This window comes from Terrapene carolina, unplaced genomic scaffold (genome assembly GCF_002925995.2).
Source record: "Terrapene carolina triunguis isolate 2854851 unplaced genomic scaffold, T_m_triunguis-2.0 Scaffold85, whole genome shotgun sequence".
NCBI lineage: Eukaryota > Metazoa > Chordata > Testudines > Emydidae > Terrapene > Terrapene triunguis.
This window is the reverse complement of record NW_020664436.1, coordinates 8,323,325-8,341,279: the sequence shown is the minus strand read 5'-3', so window position 1 is coordinate 8,341,279 and position 17,955 is coordinate 8,323,325. Positions and strand designations below refer to the sequence as shown.

Below are 17,955 nucleotides of genomic sequence, written 5' to 3'. Positions count from 1 at the left end.
AGACACACCTTCAAAGACAGATCTGCCTTTGGCCATTATTAGCTTGAGAGGGGGCAAGGAGAGGGGTCGATATAGACCCTGAGGGTGTCTAAGGAGTAGAACTATCAACTCTTTTCCTGAGGCAGCAGCCCCTGTTGGCAAACCTGAAATTCATTGGCAGAGACTTCTGTTTTGTCAGACTAATACTACTAGAAGTAGATAGGGGAAAGACATACTCTGAAGCCACTAGGCAAAATGGGTTGTGGGGCAAGTATAGCACCTGTGACATCTCCCCCAGGTTTGCCGACAGGGGCACCTGCAGCTGCCTTGGGGCTCCACCTTCTTTAAAGAAGCGAGTGTAGAGGGGGCATTGTTGTTGGATTTTGACCTTTGGGCCAGATCTGCCCAGTTGTGTGTGACAAATGTCAATAAAATAGTTAAGATACACACAGATGTAAAATGAGCCATATTGAATAATTTTTCACAAAAGTTTATGAGCATTTCCTGGTGGAACATTATCCCTTAACATCTCTGAGATGGAGGTGTTTGGTTTGTCTTGCCACTTTCAGAGCCTTCAGTGTTCTAGATTTACTAAAGAGTGCAAAGAATGAAACAGGTGACTTTTGAGTAGTTATTGCTGTATTTGGAAGCATGCTAAAACTTTTTTTAAAATCCACTAAATTCTGCTGAAGAGTTATATGAATGCTATGCCAATGGAGCTTGAAAATTCAGTGAGCTCTCAAGATTATGCTGCTTATATGTTAAACTTTAGTGAGACATGAAATGCTGGGTTCCCCTCTACTGACCCCTCCAGGACCCGGGATCTGGACTGAGCCGTGCTCCATCCTTCTTCTGAGATAAAACCCTTCTCCTGCTGCTAACCAATGCACTTAGTCCTGTAGCTCAAATGGTGGCACTAGATGCTGAAAGTTCATGGTTCAAACCCTATTGATGATGTGTGATGGAATGGTTATTACAGTTGCAGATAGAATTTGTTTTTACCCTTTCCCTTTTAAAGAAACCAATAGGGAGACTGATAAAATCCAGTGGATTTCTACAATCTTTGGAGGCTGGATAGAAATACATCAGCATGGGTTTTGATATAGCTAGTGAGGGGAAATAGCTTCCACGTTGAAATGGATGGTTACATAGCCCACCCAGCATGGGTGAACTATACACTAAAAATGTTTAGATCAGACCCAGAGTTGAGGCCATGTCTATGGCCTGCTTTATGGGAGCTCTCTGCAAGCCAATAGTTAATACCCAGAGAGCACATTGATTCCAGGAAAGTACATATCCTCACAGCTGAACTGTCATTTGCCTGAATGTAGAAATCCCCAGGGATACAAAATTCTCAGGGATTCCAATGGTAACATTAGCACCAACTTAGAAAACTCACCTGTGAAATTCCCCATTTAGCCCCATTTATAAACCAGCAAGCAAATAAAACTTATAGAAATTCAGATAGGACTTACTGCAAAAAAAAATTCCATTTAACTTTACTCTTTTAAAACAGCTATTAAATAAATATACACTAGCCAGCATGAGTTGAACTTGAATTCTGTAAATATTAGTGCTGGGATGATGGCTTCTATAAATTAAATGCTACAGAGAAGTATAGACTAGAGGGACTCTGTGCTGTCTTTTAAATCCATGAATGTTTAAATGATAATGAAGTAACTCCTGAACAAAATGTACTCTGCTCCTGGCATTACTGTCAGCAAAATTATTGTGATAATTACTTACTAGACATACCATCTATTAGTAATTAGTAAATTCATGCTATTTGCAAATTAGAAGATCCAAAAAAAGGGATAAGCAAGGCAGATTTCCACAGGTATTTTTTTTAAATTTGCTTCTTTTGATAAAGTTGCAAAATCTTTTGCTGGGACTGGGCCAACGCAGAATCGGGGAGCATAACCACTTGCCTGATTGTCCTTCCTGTGCTGCACTGAGCAGAACTCAGACACAGGGGAGAACTGAGCCCAAGAAGGAAAAGGATGTCCCCAGCTTTCCACAGGGACGCACATAATACTCACTCCTAGCTCTGGATGGACCCAAGATGATATACTTTAGAGTCAGACACTTTCCTGGAAGGAAAAGCTCTTTTAGGCTATATTTAGAGGTTTTAGGTTCCATTTGAGTCCTTTCCAGTTGGATTTATGGCTGCACTAAAGTCAGTGGGATTTTGCCATTGACTTCAGTGGGGCCAGGATATGACCCATGGTAACTAAGGCACCAGTCTTAACAAGTGGAGAATACAAAGATAATTTCAGTGAAATATTGAAAAATTTACTCAACACCTTTCCACCAGTGCTGAAGCCTATGCTCCCTTGGGACCTTAATCTCATTCTCTCCACCCTCACAAAGCCACCCTTTGAACCACTAGCAACATGCTCCCTCTCCCACCTCTCAATGAAAGTGGCATTCTTAGTAGCTGTTACTTCGGCCAGATGAGTCAGTGAACTCTCAGCCATGATGGCGGACCCCTCCCCCCAAACACACATGATATTCCACAAGGACAAGGTGTCCTTATGGCTGCACCCTAAATTCCTTCTAAAAGTGGTGTCTGAGTTCCACCTCAATCAGTCTATCCACCGACTGGTTTTCCACCCCAAGCCACACGCCACCTCCACTGACAAAGCCTTGCACTCCCTCGACATCTGTCACACACTAGCATTCTACCTCCACAGGACTCGACTATTTTGCAGATTGCCAAAACTATTTATGACCATCACTGACAGGCCAAAGGGCAAAGCCCTCTTGTCCCAGTGAATCTCCAAATGGGCCTCGGGGTGCATCTGTGAATGCTACAAATGATCCAACATACTCCTGCCTGACCGAGTCACAAAGCACTCTGTACGGGTGCAGGCCGCCACTTCAGCCTCACTGGCCAATGTGTCCTGGCAGGATATGTGTTGAGCAGTGGTGTGGTGATCTGACATACATTCACGACACACTATGCCATCGCACAAGCAGCAGCTACAGATGCAGCCATGGACCAGGATGTACTGCAGACCGCACTTCCATTGGCATCCTCACATGCACTGTCTGCGCTGATCACTGCTCGCCAGGGCCGGCTCTACTGTTTTTGCCGCCCCAAGCAGCGCGCCGAATTGCCGCCGTGGACGGCAGGGGCAGTCCGTGCGCCGTTAGGGCGGCACGCGCGTTTCCGCGGTGGCAATTCGGCGGCAGCTTCAACCAGAAGACAGAAGCTGCCACCAAATTGCCGCCGTGGACAGCAGAACATAGAAGCTGCCACCGAATTGCTGCCGCCGCGGAAACGCGCGTAACGGCGAACGGACTGCCCCCGCCGTCCACGGTGGCAATTCGGCGCGCTGCTTGGGGCCAAAAACACACGGACTGCCGCCCCTTGCAGATTGCCGCCCCAAGCACCTGCTTGGAAGGCTGGTGCCTGGAGCCGGCCCTGCTGCTCGCGAGTCATCTGTGTGTGCAATAGGGCCCATCACTTGAAGAAGAAGAGGAGGAGGTTTTTTACCTATAATTGGAGGTTCTTTGAGATGTGTGGACCCCACTACCCCAACATCCCCTCTGCTTTGGACTGGATTCTATAATGGTAAGAGGGAAACTGGAGAGGCGTTGACCCACACTACCTCTTATACTCTCGGCTGAGAGCAGAAGGAGATGCACGACACATGTGGGTCAACGAACACTGCTAAGAAACACTTATGGACGGACTCAGGTGCCTAGCACCCAGGTACACCCATGTGTGGAATACAGATAGGGAACACCCATCGTGAAGAACCTCCAGTTACAGGTATATAACCCAGTCTTTCCAGGAATGGCCTTCAGTGGTATGACCCATTATCTGGGTCCCGATTTGAGACCGCTCGGACCAGATTCTCAGAAGGGTTGAGCATTCACGTCTCCAGCTGAAATCAAGGGGAGTGGTGGATGGTCAGTCCTTCACTCTCAAAATAGGCATGCAGTCATTGTGACTTCCAAAGTTAGTGTATACTTTTGGAGATTTTTGCCTTAATCTTTGTTTGCCAGAGTTGCTCATCTGTAAAATGGGGATACTAATACTTCCCTACTTAAAAGGGGTGTTCTGAAGATAAATTAATTTGTTTGTTTGAGGCACTGCGTTATGATGATGAGCTCAATAGGGAAAACCCAGGAAGAAATAAAAAAAAATCCTTATTTAGTTCAGGATGTAGAGTAACCAAGGCTTGGGAGCCACACAATGAATGAGGAGGATAAAAATAAATATGGAACAGCTGCCTGATTAATTAAGTCCTGTCCATTCTGTGAACTCATTGAGGCAAGTGTCCTGTGGAAAAAATACTGTGGGATCATGTGTCAATGTATGAGGGAGCATGGACAAGCTTTATTCTGGCATTTCCTAACTTTTGAGAACTTATCTTCACATTCAGAATATCATTCCTAATGTCACTTTTTTGTGCTTTAATTAAAATTGCAAACTATATGTAATCAGGAATCAGCATCTTGCTTATCTAATCTATTTTCATGCCAATCACTGTGCTATATAAGCACCGTGCTATTACTTCATCCATCATTAAAATGCAACTACTTCTGGGATAGCAGTTGGAAACCTTTGATCAATAGTGCAAAACAATAGAATCTAGAACAATAGCCAGAATGTAACTATCTAACTGAAACTTAGGCTTTTGCATTGTCTTGAAAATATTACAATGATTCATTAAATAGAAAAACACAAATTGATTTCATTATATGGTCATCCATCAAATATGCATAGATATCTCTTGTAGCTTTGTATGGCGGTTGCACATGCATCAGAATATTAATGTGAAAATCATAAAACAATCATTCTTTATTAATTACTGCTGCACATAATTGTTCCGTGTTTATGGCACCTATTTGCATTGTGTTTTTAAAATATAAGGACTATTTATTATTGTGAGAAAAATATAGCAAGACTTGGAATTCTGTTAAGTGTAGAAGACTTTTAGTTAAAATTTTGCCATAACAATATATTTAATGCCTATGAAATTTTAATTTGGATAAGTTCTTCTTTAAACCTCAGGCCTTATGCTATATTTGCCCATGCTGTTTCACTGAAGACTTCATAGGTTGTTTTCGGGGTGGGGAGAAGGTGAAACTGGATCATTGTCTCCATTGCATGACACAGCCTAATGACACCATTCCCTGTCAATAAATGTGGGAAAACAGTTGTGGGTACATGAGGTATTCTAATAATGAAAAAAGACTTTCACAGATATGACACTTAACATCTGAAATGTGTCTCTGTGATGAAACATTATAGTGCAATTCTATTTTAGCTATTCAATATGTGTTGACTTTGGGGAAAATCTCAAACAGAAGCAAGTCTCAGTGGACTGAATATTCTTTTTTTCCTTCTCTTTTGATGTTTCACTTTAAAACAACATTGCATAAATAACAAAATAATTCTTCCATTTGCTTGGCTTAACCAGTGAGACATTTCCCCCAAAAGACACATAGGGCTACATATTAATGTCTTTTCTAAAGAAACTCAAAGATTTTAGGCTAGGCTGCGGCAACATCAGTTTGACTATGCAGTAACTAAGCAAATAAGCATTTGCTTTTTTTATTTAAAAAAAATAGTTGCTTTGGCTACAGATACTAGTAAATTTAATTTAAATTTACTAAAGTATTCAACAGTACAAGAGTAAGTAAAGTTCTCTGAAATCCTTGGAGCATTATATAAATGCATCTATACAAGTGAAAATTATTATTTTAATAACAATACTAAATCTTTAATAACAAAAATGAAAAACATCTATAATAGTATGTGATATGGGGAAAATATATTTACCAGATTTTCTAAACTTAGGGTATGTGTCAGGTAATATTAACTCAAAAAGAGAAATGGGATATAAGGACAGAGTCAGCATACAAGCACTGCAGACACAGTTTGAGAGCTTCTCTTAATGTACTGGAATTGCTAGAATTTCATTAATATCCTTACCAAACTATTTTCACAGATTTGTGGGAATGTTGAGGCTCAGTCAGCAAATGAAAACTTGCACACATACACAAAAAGAAAACGTATTGCCAATTTGAATGTTCAAAAAAAAACCCCTCATGATCATGAATTCAGTAATGACAGCAGATCCAGATTGTAGGCTTGGGTTGCCTCTTCATGGAAATTAATTTAAGTTGCATAACCCCCTCCCCCCCCCCAAATGGAAGAACAACTATGAACCTTTTAAAATATGGAAGCTGAAACTGATGAACGGTAGGCAAATACAGTTAGTATCTACGCTTTGATTCTCTAACAATACAGGCATACATATTAAAGATTCTGGTCTACTTAACCGTGACTTTGATAACTACAAGGAATGGCCCCGTTTACCATTTCAATACTCTTCTAAAATGTCCTTAAGGGTTGCTTCCAGGTCACCCAGCCTGCTGGTTGCTTAACCCTCGCTAGGTCAGCATCACAACATTTTTTTTTTTTTTAAGAAGAAAGAAGGAAGAGAATACAAGGATCTTAACATCAGAATTGTTGTTATACAAGTCTTAAATACCCAGAATTAGTAGGAATTTTGTAAGTAGCTAAGAAGTAGTCTTGTTTCACTCATAAGAAATTGAAAATATTTTTCTGGTGTTAGTTTTCTCTTACAGGCCTGAGTGATGTTACTAACAGGCTATGTCTACACAGGGATTAAACCTTCAGTGGCCTGGGTCAGCTGACTTGGACTCAGGCTCCGGGGCTGAAAACTTGCTGTGTAGATATTGGGACTTGGGTTGGAGCTCAAGCTCTGAGACCCTGCGAGAATGGAGGGTCTCAGAGCTTGGGCTGCAGCTGGAGACTGAAAGTCTGCACAGCAATTCTTAGCCTCGCAGCTCCAGCCAGCTGACCCAGGCCAGCCGTGGCTGCGCTGCATCGTCAATGACAAAGAATTACTGCAGGAGAACGGCCTGGAAGCAGCTCTTTCTATCCAGTGAAACTAAGATTTCAGTGTCGGTGACATACCTATTTATTTTGGGATTTTATGCTAATAAACCAGTCCTTGGCTTTTTTCTGTGTTAAATGAGATGATTTTAATGGAGATTCAGTATATGGAGAGGACTGAATATATTCACAAGTTATCTCCCTGATGACCTGTTTTTGATGGCTCATCCACATATGTCATTGTTTACAGTTTGTTGACTTTCTTAGTACTTTTTAGTTGCTTGCTACCTTTCAGTAAATGTAATGTTACATTAATGTGCTTTGTAAGCTCATATGCAGTTCCTCTTTATTTCACTTACTTCCTTGAAATGGTGGACAATTTAGTGCATTACACCTTATATTCAGTATCCTATTGAGGTAAAAACAATGAGGAGTCCTTGTGGCACCTTGGAGACTAACCAATTTATTTGGGCATAAGCTTTCGTGGGCTATAACCCACTTCATCAGATGCATGGAGTGAAAAATACCGTAGGGAGGTATAAATATACAGCACATGAAAAGATGGGAGTTGCCTTACCAAGTGGAGGGTCAGTGCTAACGAGGCCAATTCAGTCAGGGTGGATGTGGCCCATTCTCAACAGTTGACAAGAAGGGGTGCCAGCAATGCCCCTCTGCCATGTACATTGGCCAAACCGGACCATCTCTACGCAAAAGAATAAATGGACACAAATCAGACATCAAGAATTGTAACATTCAAAAACCAGTAGGAGAGCACTTTAATCTCCCTGGACATCCCATAACAGACTTAAAAGTGGCCATTCTTCAACAAAAAAACCTTCAGAAACAGACTTTAACTAGAAACTGCAGAACTGGAATTAATTTGCAAACTTCACACCATCAAATTAGGCCTGAATAAAGACTGGGAGTGGCTGGGACACTACAAAAAGTAATTTCCCCTCTGTTGATACTCACCCCTTCTTGTCAACTGTGGAAAGTTTCCTATTAAGTCAGTGGGTTTTGGATCAGGCTCTTACACAGAGACATAAAGATGATTATGACCTTAATAATTTGCTTTCATCCATCCTTGGACCACCTGAATCCTGTTGCATGTGAGTCCACGTGGAAAGTTGTTGAGTTCAACAACTGATCACACATTCTTGATGTTTATTGCATCTTTATGTGTTTTATTCTAGCCCTCAGTGCAAATCCCTATTTGGGACGTTGGGTAAAACCAGCAATGCCACTCTGCATCTGTGATGACCAATAAATAATGCTGGTTTCTGTCCTGTAGCTTTGAAAGATAATCTGATCCCAAGTGTGGATTTACTGATTTGGGTCTACAAACATTAACCTGAGGAGTTATGGTATAATTTGATTTAAAAAAAAAAAACAAGATGAACATGACACAGCAGAATTAAAACCATTTTGTTAGGCACCGCAAACCACATTATTGCTTCTATTCATTATTTGGGCCACTTTTTTTTGCTGGAATGCCCTGAAGCTGGTTGCCAGGAAACAATAACAGTATTGCTCACACTGCTATTAGGCATGTTTTTACATTGTTTTAAACATGGAAAAATGGCCATAGTCCAAAATCCTCTGTCTGAGGATACTGCCCAGAGACTTGATGGTAGTAAAATATACAAGGAAGAAGAAAGGTGATTCATAAAAACCTTTTGACAGAGACCCCAGTTTCCTAACCCAGTCATGATCATTCATATGCTACACGCTTTCGCAAATGAACAAAATCAGTTACAATTATTGTGCGCGCCTCTGACTCAGACAAAAAAGTGGTGTCAGTCTCAGAGGGAATGCTTTATCCACAAAAGATCTCTGATGCAGAGGTGTATAATATAGTTATGAATTTCTTGAAAAACCACTACAGCACTTGTGCCTGCATGTGTAGCAACTACTTTTATGGTATAAGGAGTGATGCTCGTCATTGTGTAGGAGGGAAGGGCAGGATCAAACCTTTAACATTGTAGAATGAAGATACTTTTTCAGAATCTGTCTGGGTTAATGAAAAAAGATTACTTGGACAGAACAACTTTTGCTATGGTGAATTATTTAACCAAGATATGTTGTATACTTTCTATTTTATCTTAATTCAATATTAACTACGAGAACTGAAGTACGGACTTTTTTTATAAATGGGCCAGACATGTTGCCATGCCATGTGTAAGATTGCTTGTTTAATGCAATCAACACAAGTTGTTTGTTGTATACCCCTCTCTCTTCTCCCATCCTATGGCAGTGGAATGAGGGATGTATTGTTATGGTGTTACCCAGTGGGAATCAAGACAAGGAGTTGTGAATCCCCAGCTCTGATTATGAGAGTCTGAAGAGAACCTCTTTCCAAAGATCTTTTTCTTTCCAGAAGTACAGAGCCTCCTCCTCAACTCTCCTACTCTCTCCCCTCTCTTTCTTTTGTATTACAGGGACACTAAGGAAGAAAGAGACACCAATAAATAAATAAAAATAAAGAAAAGAGCAAGGGCAGAAGTAAGAAGTCTGAGAGCTCTGCTTCATACTGGAGGGGGAAAAATGAAAGGCAGAGCACCCAGTACTATGGCCAAATTACATAGAGCAGGCCAGCCATTCTGTCACACTGTTAGAAGGATGCTGGATTAGCGTGATCAGAAGAGAATGGGCTCCCCGGACAGGAGCATCTGCAGCTTTAGTGCGCTGCCTGCCTGTTCTCTGCTTATAGCCTTGCTCCACAGCATACCCAGTGGGAGAAGTGGAGCTGAGAAGAGAATTTGTGAGAGTGAAAAGGGGGGGATCATATGTGGAGCTGGGGAGATTTAAATGAAGAAGGCAGTAGAGCTTGTGAGAACAGAATAATGAAGGGAGACGTAAAGATGTGGAGAGAAGAGCACGTGAGGAAAAAGAGGGAGGTTAATGGAGATGAGTACAGGAGGCATGACTAGAGGTGGAAGGAGTTGTATGTGGCGGTAGCCTGAGTTGTCAGAACTGTAACTCTGAGCAAATATTGGAGAAATACAGGAGCACAGGTAATAATGGCAGCACTGAACTTAAGAATGACACTGTGAGAAGGAAGCTATTAAGGCATCAGTTCTGTCACCCTTGTGTTAGATAGTACCTTGCTCTGTGAGTAGTCCCATTGGCTTGCGTAAGGATGACAGAACTGGGCCTTTAGATAATAACAAATATATCAGAGGTCTGGCAGTACTTAATGAAGAAGGCAACAATGAGACAATAGAATTGTGGCAAAAATAATTGAGGGGCAGAGTTTTAAAAAATTGTAGGAAAAAGGCAACCAGTAGGTAGTGGCAACAATGTAATTGTAGAGGTTTGGCCACAACTAATTAAGGGATAGTTTCCCAAATCCCTATTCCCTCTTATTCATAATATTTGTGTATATATGATGATTGTACACACACACTTTACATAATATAGTAGGCCAGTGGGTACTTTTTATATAATACAATCTAGTATAAAGCCATCTAGATCTTGGATGAACTAAAACTGTGGTGCTATGTCTAGTTTCCGTGATGAGCCTTATTCCTCCCCACACCCTCACAGCTTCCTGGAAATATTCCTACTAAGCTAGTGGAAATAGGATTGAATGTGGGGTATGCAAATGCAGACAAACTGAGTATCTGAAAAGAGGGATAACATTTTATCTTTGCAAATAGGTGCCCTCAATCAGTGCTGTTAAAGAAATACTAGTGTGCAACTATGGAAAATCTTTTGGAGTCCATGAATGTTCTAGTCTTTGCTCTGCACTCATGGCTATCATTAAAAATACTAAGGGCTATGACTGGTCTTTATACAGATAAGGTTTGAGTGGCGGAGATTTTCTTCCCCTGATTGGAATGCATAAGGGCCATGCAGAATTTCAGTCTTTGTGCTCAGAAGTGTGCAGATACTGTTCCATTCCTATTTCCCCAGGGGTGCGTGGCACCCTAAAAGGAATGGGGGGGGAGGCTATGCTCACCTACATTGACCTGCAGAGTGGGGCCGCGCAGCTGTGAGAATAAGGAGAATCTTGTAGTGTTTAGGACTAGATAATGCATAGCTCAGAGTAAGGGTTCCCTGAACCCCCCAGTGTATGCTCACTCTGCACGTTAGCAGATTCAGGGAACCCTTACTCTGGGCTATGCATTGGGCATCAAATTGAAATGTTTTTTGTCTAAATTCCTTTGCTCCTAATGTAAATTGATCTTCCGCACCCTGACTGATAGAGGAACTGGGCAAAATCTTCTGGGAGTTTTTAAAAGCCATGGTTTAAATTGGTCTAATCTCTGGGGAAATTTGTTGATTTATTAATGATTAGGATGATTTGTTGTTCATGACTCAGTGGCACTTTCCCTGTATATTGTTAAAGGTTAAATAGGTCATTATTAAACAAAAAGTATAAATAAACTTTTTACTTCCACGGTAGATTTTTATACAATGTCAGCTTTCCTTTTGGCTGAAAAAACAAATCTGTTGGGAAGAATTAAACCAGGTGGGGTGGTAAAATAACTGGGAGAGACTAGCTTTAGGAAATAAGTCATTTCCTTCTAAGTTTTTTTTTTTTTTTGGTCAACAATTAAAAAAACGTTGGTCAACTAAAGAGTTCAAAAAAATTGAATTTGTAGCTTAAGAGGGAGTACTTTTAACAAGAGAGGAAGAGAGAAAAGATAGTTGCATTCTTGAAGTCTCCGAATTCTTTCAAGTTTATCTACTGTGTTTTGCACAGATATTTTCCTTGTTAAGACTGTTTGAAGTTGCCTTTAGCAGCCCCATCATAATGTCTACTGTCCTATGGAATGACTGACTGGTTATTTAAAGGTACCTTCCAAATCACAAAAAAATTAGTACTATAATGTAATCAAGGAACAAAAGTTGTGAGTGGAGACTTTTTCTGCCCTCAAAATATATATAGGTGTACATGATTTTTATTAAGTTTGTGGATAATTTGCTCCTTCCCACTTGTCACTCAACTTCACATATGGGATGATAACAGTCTTCTTCATAACAAGAGCTGGGAATGGGCGACAGGGCATGGATCACTTGATGATTACCTGTTCTGTTCATTCCCTCTGGGGCACTTGACATTGAGAACTGTCGGAAGACAGGATACTGGGCTAGATTGACCTTTGGTCTGACCCAGTATGGCCATTCTTACATTTTTAAGAGCCTGATCCTGCTCTTTCTGACATCAATAGCAATACTCTCACTGACTTCCTTTAGAGTAGGTTCATGCACCAAATATTCTGAGGTTCATTTAAACTATAGAATGTCATCATGGTTAGGAAGCCTGCAGCATACTGTAACTTTGAGGATAGTCATGTAAACTTCAGAGGGATGTGTGTAGTTCAAGTAAATAAAAAAAACATTCCACATACTCAGCAAAATTTATAGTAATTCTTCCAGAAAGAGATCTGGACAGGTTAGCACTATAGACAAAGTGACCGAGGAGGTTAACCTGAGGGATTCTTATACCTTCTATAACCCTGTGCCAGGTATGGCCAAAGCAGCCGTCCGGACCATCTGGTCCTAGACCCCGCTAACTACCTCACTCTTCAGTGCATTCATTCTTCCTACTAAAATATAACAGACCAAATCCCCACTGGTCACAGTGGAGTGGTAGGGGGAAAATCTTTGTTTGGCTTTTATTCTCCATTTCTGATGCTACTAGATAGTCTCTACCCTGAAGGCCTGACAGTCTTTATTGTTGTTCGTGGTACAGCATTGAGTACATTTTTAGTTCTATACTACACAATTAATATATATTAAACATCTGTCATGCTCATCACCACTCTGTCTCAGCACCTTCCAGAGGAGAAGGAAGACAAAGTTAAGAATGCATGAATATGTGATACCAGTTTGAGACGAAACTTTGTTCTTAGTTGCACCTTTGCAACTCCATTGGGAATTTGGCCCAAGATAACTTAACAAACAATACCCATTTAGCACTGATTAGCACATGCCTCCAGCAGTCGTTGTAGGCAGTGGCCTTGTGAACATGCAGAAATAACTGAAACTAACTCTATATAGCAGAAATATCAGAGGGGTAGCCATGTTAGTCTGGATCTGTAAAAAGTGACAAAGTGTCCTGTGGCACCTTATAGACTAACAGAAGTATTGGAGCATAAGCTTTTGTGGGTGAATACCCACTTCGTCAGATGCATATTCACCCACGAAAGCTTATGCTCCAATACTTCTGTTAGTCTATAAGGTGCCACAGGACATTTTGTCGCTTTTTAGGTAAAGATGAAGTATAGTGTGTGCGTGATCTTAAATTACATTGTCCTCCCATACCATAAATTAGGCAAACTCGAGGAAGGTGTCAAGGCCATAGCTGTTCTGTACTTTGTCAAGCCTGAAATAATTATTGTTTTTAACATCAACTCTGCCAAATCTACTAAGAAAGCATTGGAGGATACTGTTTCTCAGATAGGACTAAGTCATACCCTCCTGTGAAAAACCCACAGAAGAAGGGAAGAGAATGCAGAAAACTCTGAGCGCACCTGGCAGAGTTTCTGCCAAATGCTTTCTTTCAGAATAAAAGTTTGTGGTTTCTCTTTTTTTAACCTTTCTTATATTTAGGGATATATATCATGCTCATGAGTATTGTATCTGAACCTGAGGATATGCAGGGAAAGTAAGGTCCATAATTATAAGGGAGGAGTATCTCTTGTCTTTTTTTTTTTTCCCCTGTGGTCCATGAGACTCCTCTTTTCCCCAGACAGATGCTCAACACACACCCTACAGGGGTGCTTTCTCCATCTTTGCACGCTATCCATGTGTTTGGCTGAGGGAGTAGAAGATAAGGGTACTTGCCAGCCAGGCAGGGAAAAGAAGAATGCTAGTTCCAGGGATGCCCTGAAAAAGTGAATTGGTGATCTATCAAAAAGATTGTACAAGTAATTCCAATCACCATTTGTCACTTTACATCCTCTGTCTTTAATCCTCTATGGCTTTGATTGCATGGCTGTCTGAATACCTTACTCACCTGGAAGGCCACCTGTAAAGATTTTAGGGAGACTCTTCACGCTTATAGACATTGGCCAACATTTTAAAACCTGGTTATCTAATGTTAGACTCCTAAATTCATATTTAGGCACCTAAACTTACTTGCCAAAATCCTCCCTCTCTCTGAGACACACACACATACATACACAGCAGTAGTAGACTGCAAATTTACAATTGGAGAAGTGAGAGCTAACTGAATGTTGGGTCTAATCAGGTCAGGCCAACCAATCCCCCAACATGTTCCTGCCATGGACGTTTTCACGTAAATTATTAGCTGTGTAGTAAAAATTATTTTGTTGATCAAATTGTATTTTAACTTTGTTCCCAAATTGTGGTACTGCTCAGGACTTGGCAGTGTTGTACAATGATTCTTCTTCGAGTGATTGCTCCTGTGTATTCCACAGTAGGTGGAAACCAGTTGCCCTCTCATGCATTTGGCCGTAGCAATGAAAAGCTGAGGGGATTTCCGGAATGGCCTCGTTCGGTCTAAGTAAAAGGCCAGCGCCCTACGCACATCTAGCATGTGTAGGCGTCGTTCCTCATTGGAGGAATGGGGCTTAGGACACAGGACTGGCAGAAAAATGTCCTGGTCCATATGAAACGCTGAGACCACCTTCGGCAGGAAGGCCGGGAGCGGGCGAAGCTGGACCTTCCCCTTATGGAAAACAGTGTATGGGGGTTCAGAGGTCAGTGCCCTAAGCTCCGACACCCTGCGGGCTGAGGTGATAGCCACCAAAAACGCCACTTTCTCCGATAAGTGGGACCAGGAGCACGTGGCCAGGGGCTCAAAGGGTGGCCCCGTGAGGCGTGACAGTACCAGGTTCAGGTCCCACGGTGGGACTGGGGGTCTAGCATAAGGGAACGCTCTGTCCAAACCCTTTAAAAACCTGGAAATCATATGGTGGGAGAACACGGACTGTCCCGCCATCGGAGGGTGGAAGGCCGAGATGGCCGCCAGGTGCACCCTGATCGAGGAGGGGGCCAACCCTTGGGTCCTAAGGGACAGGAGGTAGTCCAGGACAAGCTGGAGCGGAGCAGACGCGGGGGAGGAACCTTTCTCCCTCGCCCATATAGAGAACCGATAACACTTAGCCAGGTAGGACCTCCGTGTGGACGGCTTCCTGCTCTCAAGCAGGACCCGTCGAACAGCCTCGGTACACCTTCCCTCCTCCGCATCTAGCCACGGAGCAGCAGGAATAGACAGCAGCAACACATCTCGAAGAACGCCAGTTACGGAACAGGTAACTGTCCTTTCCGGAATACAATTAGAACATGGTTTAGTTTCATCTACACTGGCAAAGCCAAAATTGTATTTTAACTGAGTTGGGACACTAATGGGAGTCTCCCAATACAGTCATTTTTACAGTGTAGGCAGGACTTACTTTTGTTACTCAACTAAGCATGTTTTTTACTTAGATCACTTCATAAAGGAAACCTGTTACAAAAATGCCTTCAAAATATAAAATAGAAAGACTTTTTTTTTTTCTGGGAAATAACTTTTTTTTTTTTTTAAAGAAATCTTCCAAATAAAATATAAAACACTAATATTCCTTGTGAAACTATCTTAGGTGCTTTTAAATCTGTCTTTTGGAAATCTTCACAATTCAAGCCATTTGATTTCTGTTTGTCAGGGAAGGTGTATCAGTAGTTATTATAAACAATGGCTTAGCTTCTGAACAATCTAAAGTGCCTTTAAATTAATTAAAATTAATGAAATCAGATGGTTGACTAAATGCTTCGTTTCTATGTATTTCTAGCCTATGCTTGTTTTTTAAGTATTGTTTATGATAAGGTGGAAACATCTGTAATGCAGCTGCTGGTCAACTAGAGTAATGCCCCTTATTGCAGAAAAGACAGTTGGCACAATCGTTTTAATTTATTTATTTTATAAAGAGCCAGAAACAATATAAATGTATAGTCTTTTGAAGTGGAAAGATTTTCTCCATCTTCCTGAATTTTATCAAAAAATATTTATCTGGAGGATATTTCGTAAAGTAGATTGGACCGCTTGTGGGTAATCTGACTGCTCTTGCTGCAGGGGCAGTATAAGAAAAGAGATGTTCTTTCTCTGTATGTCTCTAATTTGTTTTTTAAATGTAAAATTTGAAATGGACAATTTTCACAAATGTATCCTAATATATTTACAAGTACTTGACAAAATAGTAATAACTAAAAATAAAACAACAAAAAAGATTTTATTTGGAAATAGTTTCAAAATAGAATCACTTCTTTGTTTTTTCTTTTTCTTTAGCTTTTGGCTTTAACATCCAGGTGAGGGGCCAAAAATATCCATAATGTAAAACCTACTTAAGTCAGATAGTTTACATGAGGGATGAATTTGGCCTGAGGAGTTTAAACTCCAATTAGTATATGGTCAATCTTTGTTACCTTTTTAAAAAACAAAACAAAACATACAAACAAAAGGGGAAAATGGCAGATTTTCTCCTATAATATTTATAAGAGCTCTAAAGTTGTACTTTAAACTATTGATACTTATTAGGCCTTTCCCCTGCTTCACCTTTGTTTAAGTATAAACAGTTGATTGCAAAACTCAATCGATAATATGTAAATCCATGTGGAGTAATAGTGCCAAGAAACTGTGAAGAGAGAAGAGGAAAAAAAAAAAAAAAGGGTCCAGGCAGCTGCGTCACAGGGTTTGATCACTTCAGGCTGGGGTGCCAGGAGATTTGAGACAGATGTTTTCAGACATGCCGCATGCCTAAAACATTTCCAGGGGTTGAGCTACAAATAGTGACTTAATAAGAGCAGAAACAGGAAAAGTATGCAGGAGGACACAAGAGTTTATTCACCCCTAGGTGCACAGTCAGCCTCTTTACATTACATCTGCTTGTCAGAGTTGGCTATTTAAGCTGTCATGCCCTTGGTATTGCTCTTTGTCTGACTGTGAATAAAGTGCAGCATTGTGATTACTAATCCTACTCCAGTGACTTGACTTTAAATGTGGTTTTGGAGTGCGTCCCGGAGTTCTGTTTGCTAAGCTTCCTACTTCTGTTCCTGAGACACCACTGGAGATCGATGAGAGAGAGAGAGCACTGCAGGCTGCCTCCTCCTATAGACCTGTCGCTTTTTTCTTTTTATCGTTTGAAGGAAATCAATGGATACCAAAGTGATCTGCTTGTTTTTCTTTTTTTCTTTGCCTCCGCTCGCAGTGGGAAATCACACTGGCCGCATCAAGGTGGTCTTTACGCCCAGCATCTGTAAAGTGACTTGTACCAAGGGCAATTGTCAGAACAACTGTGAGAAGGGAAATACCACCACCCTCATTAGTGAAAATGGCCATGCAGCTGACACCCTGACAGCCACAAATTTCCGAGTAGGTAAGTACCCTCAAACCATACTTATCCTTAGCTTTCTTGGCTAACAGAGAGAGGAAGATTTTTAGTGATTAGTACCAGTTGCGCAGCTGTTACTCTTTGTGTTGGAGAGGCTGTGCTTAAGTAAAAGCAATTGTGTGTCAGTCAAGGTTTTTGGTTTCCTTCTGAAATGTTCTTGATCATTTCCCGGATGTCCTAAAGAGAATAGATCTGCATTTATAATCTAAAGTTTCAGTTGCAGGACTACAGTGTACTGGACTACAGCTTTTGCTGAAAACCCCATAACTCAAAGCTTGGATTAATACATTCTGAAAGATTTGTCAGATACCAAACAAAAGTTTGTTTCTCCCCCTATTTATTTAAACTGTAGTAAATGAAGGTGGAAACTAGTTTGAGTTAGTGAAACTGTCCTGAAAAGCTCCGTCTGAGAGTTGCTTGACTCTGCATTCCTATTACAGTACAGAGTTGCCAGCTTACAACTCTTGCCCTTTTTGTCCTGTGAATAAAGCAGATTTATTATGTATCTAATATCTTAACAGAAGATTGAAATTTTAGAAATATAATTAAGAATTCTGACATACTGTAATTTCTCTGTGGGAAGTAGTCATGTTACTATTAATGCTCATGCTTCCATACTTGTTTAATGAGTATCTACAGTATACTAATCTATAACCTAAAACTGATAAGTTATGGTGAAACAAATCCTGAATAATTTGTGGGATAATGAGTTTACATAGTTTAACTGCACTATATAATTTAATGATGGTAGTACCT

General features: G+C 40.8%; 1 protein-coding gene across 6 annotated transcripts in view; it reads left to right on the top strand.

The window, feature by feature from the left end:
* LTBP1 (latent transforming growth factor beta binding protein 1) overlaps window positions 1-17,955 on the top strand; it is a 315,320-nt gene that overhangs the window by 86,178 nt on the left and 211,187 nt on the right. For 5 of the 6 annotated variants that reach the window (XM_026649615.2, XM_026649614.2, XM_026649611.2 and 2 more), the window contains exon 5: window positions 17,017-17,184. In XM_026649615.2, the coding sequence (XP_026505400.1) occupies window positions 17,017-17,184 (168 nt within the window). Of the gene's footprint in view, window positions 1-16,607; window positions 17,185-17,955 lie in introns of those variants that run through there. The other variant, XM_026649616.2, reaches the window with a different exon arrangement.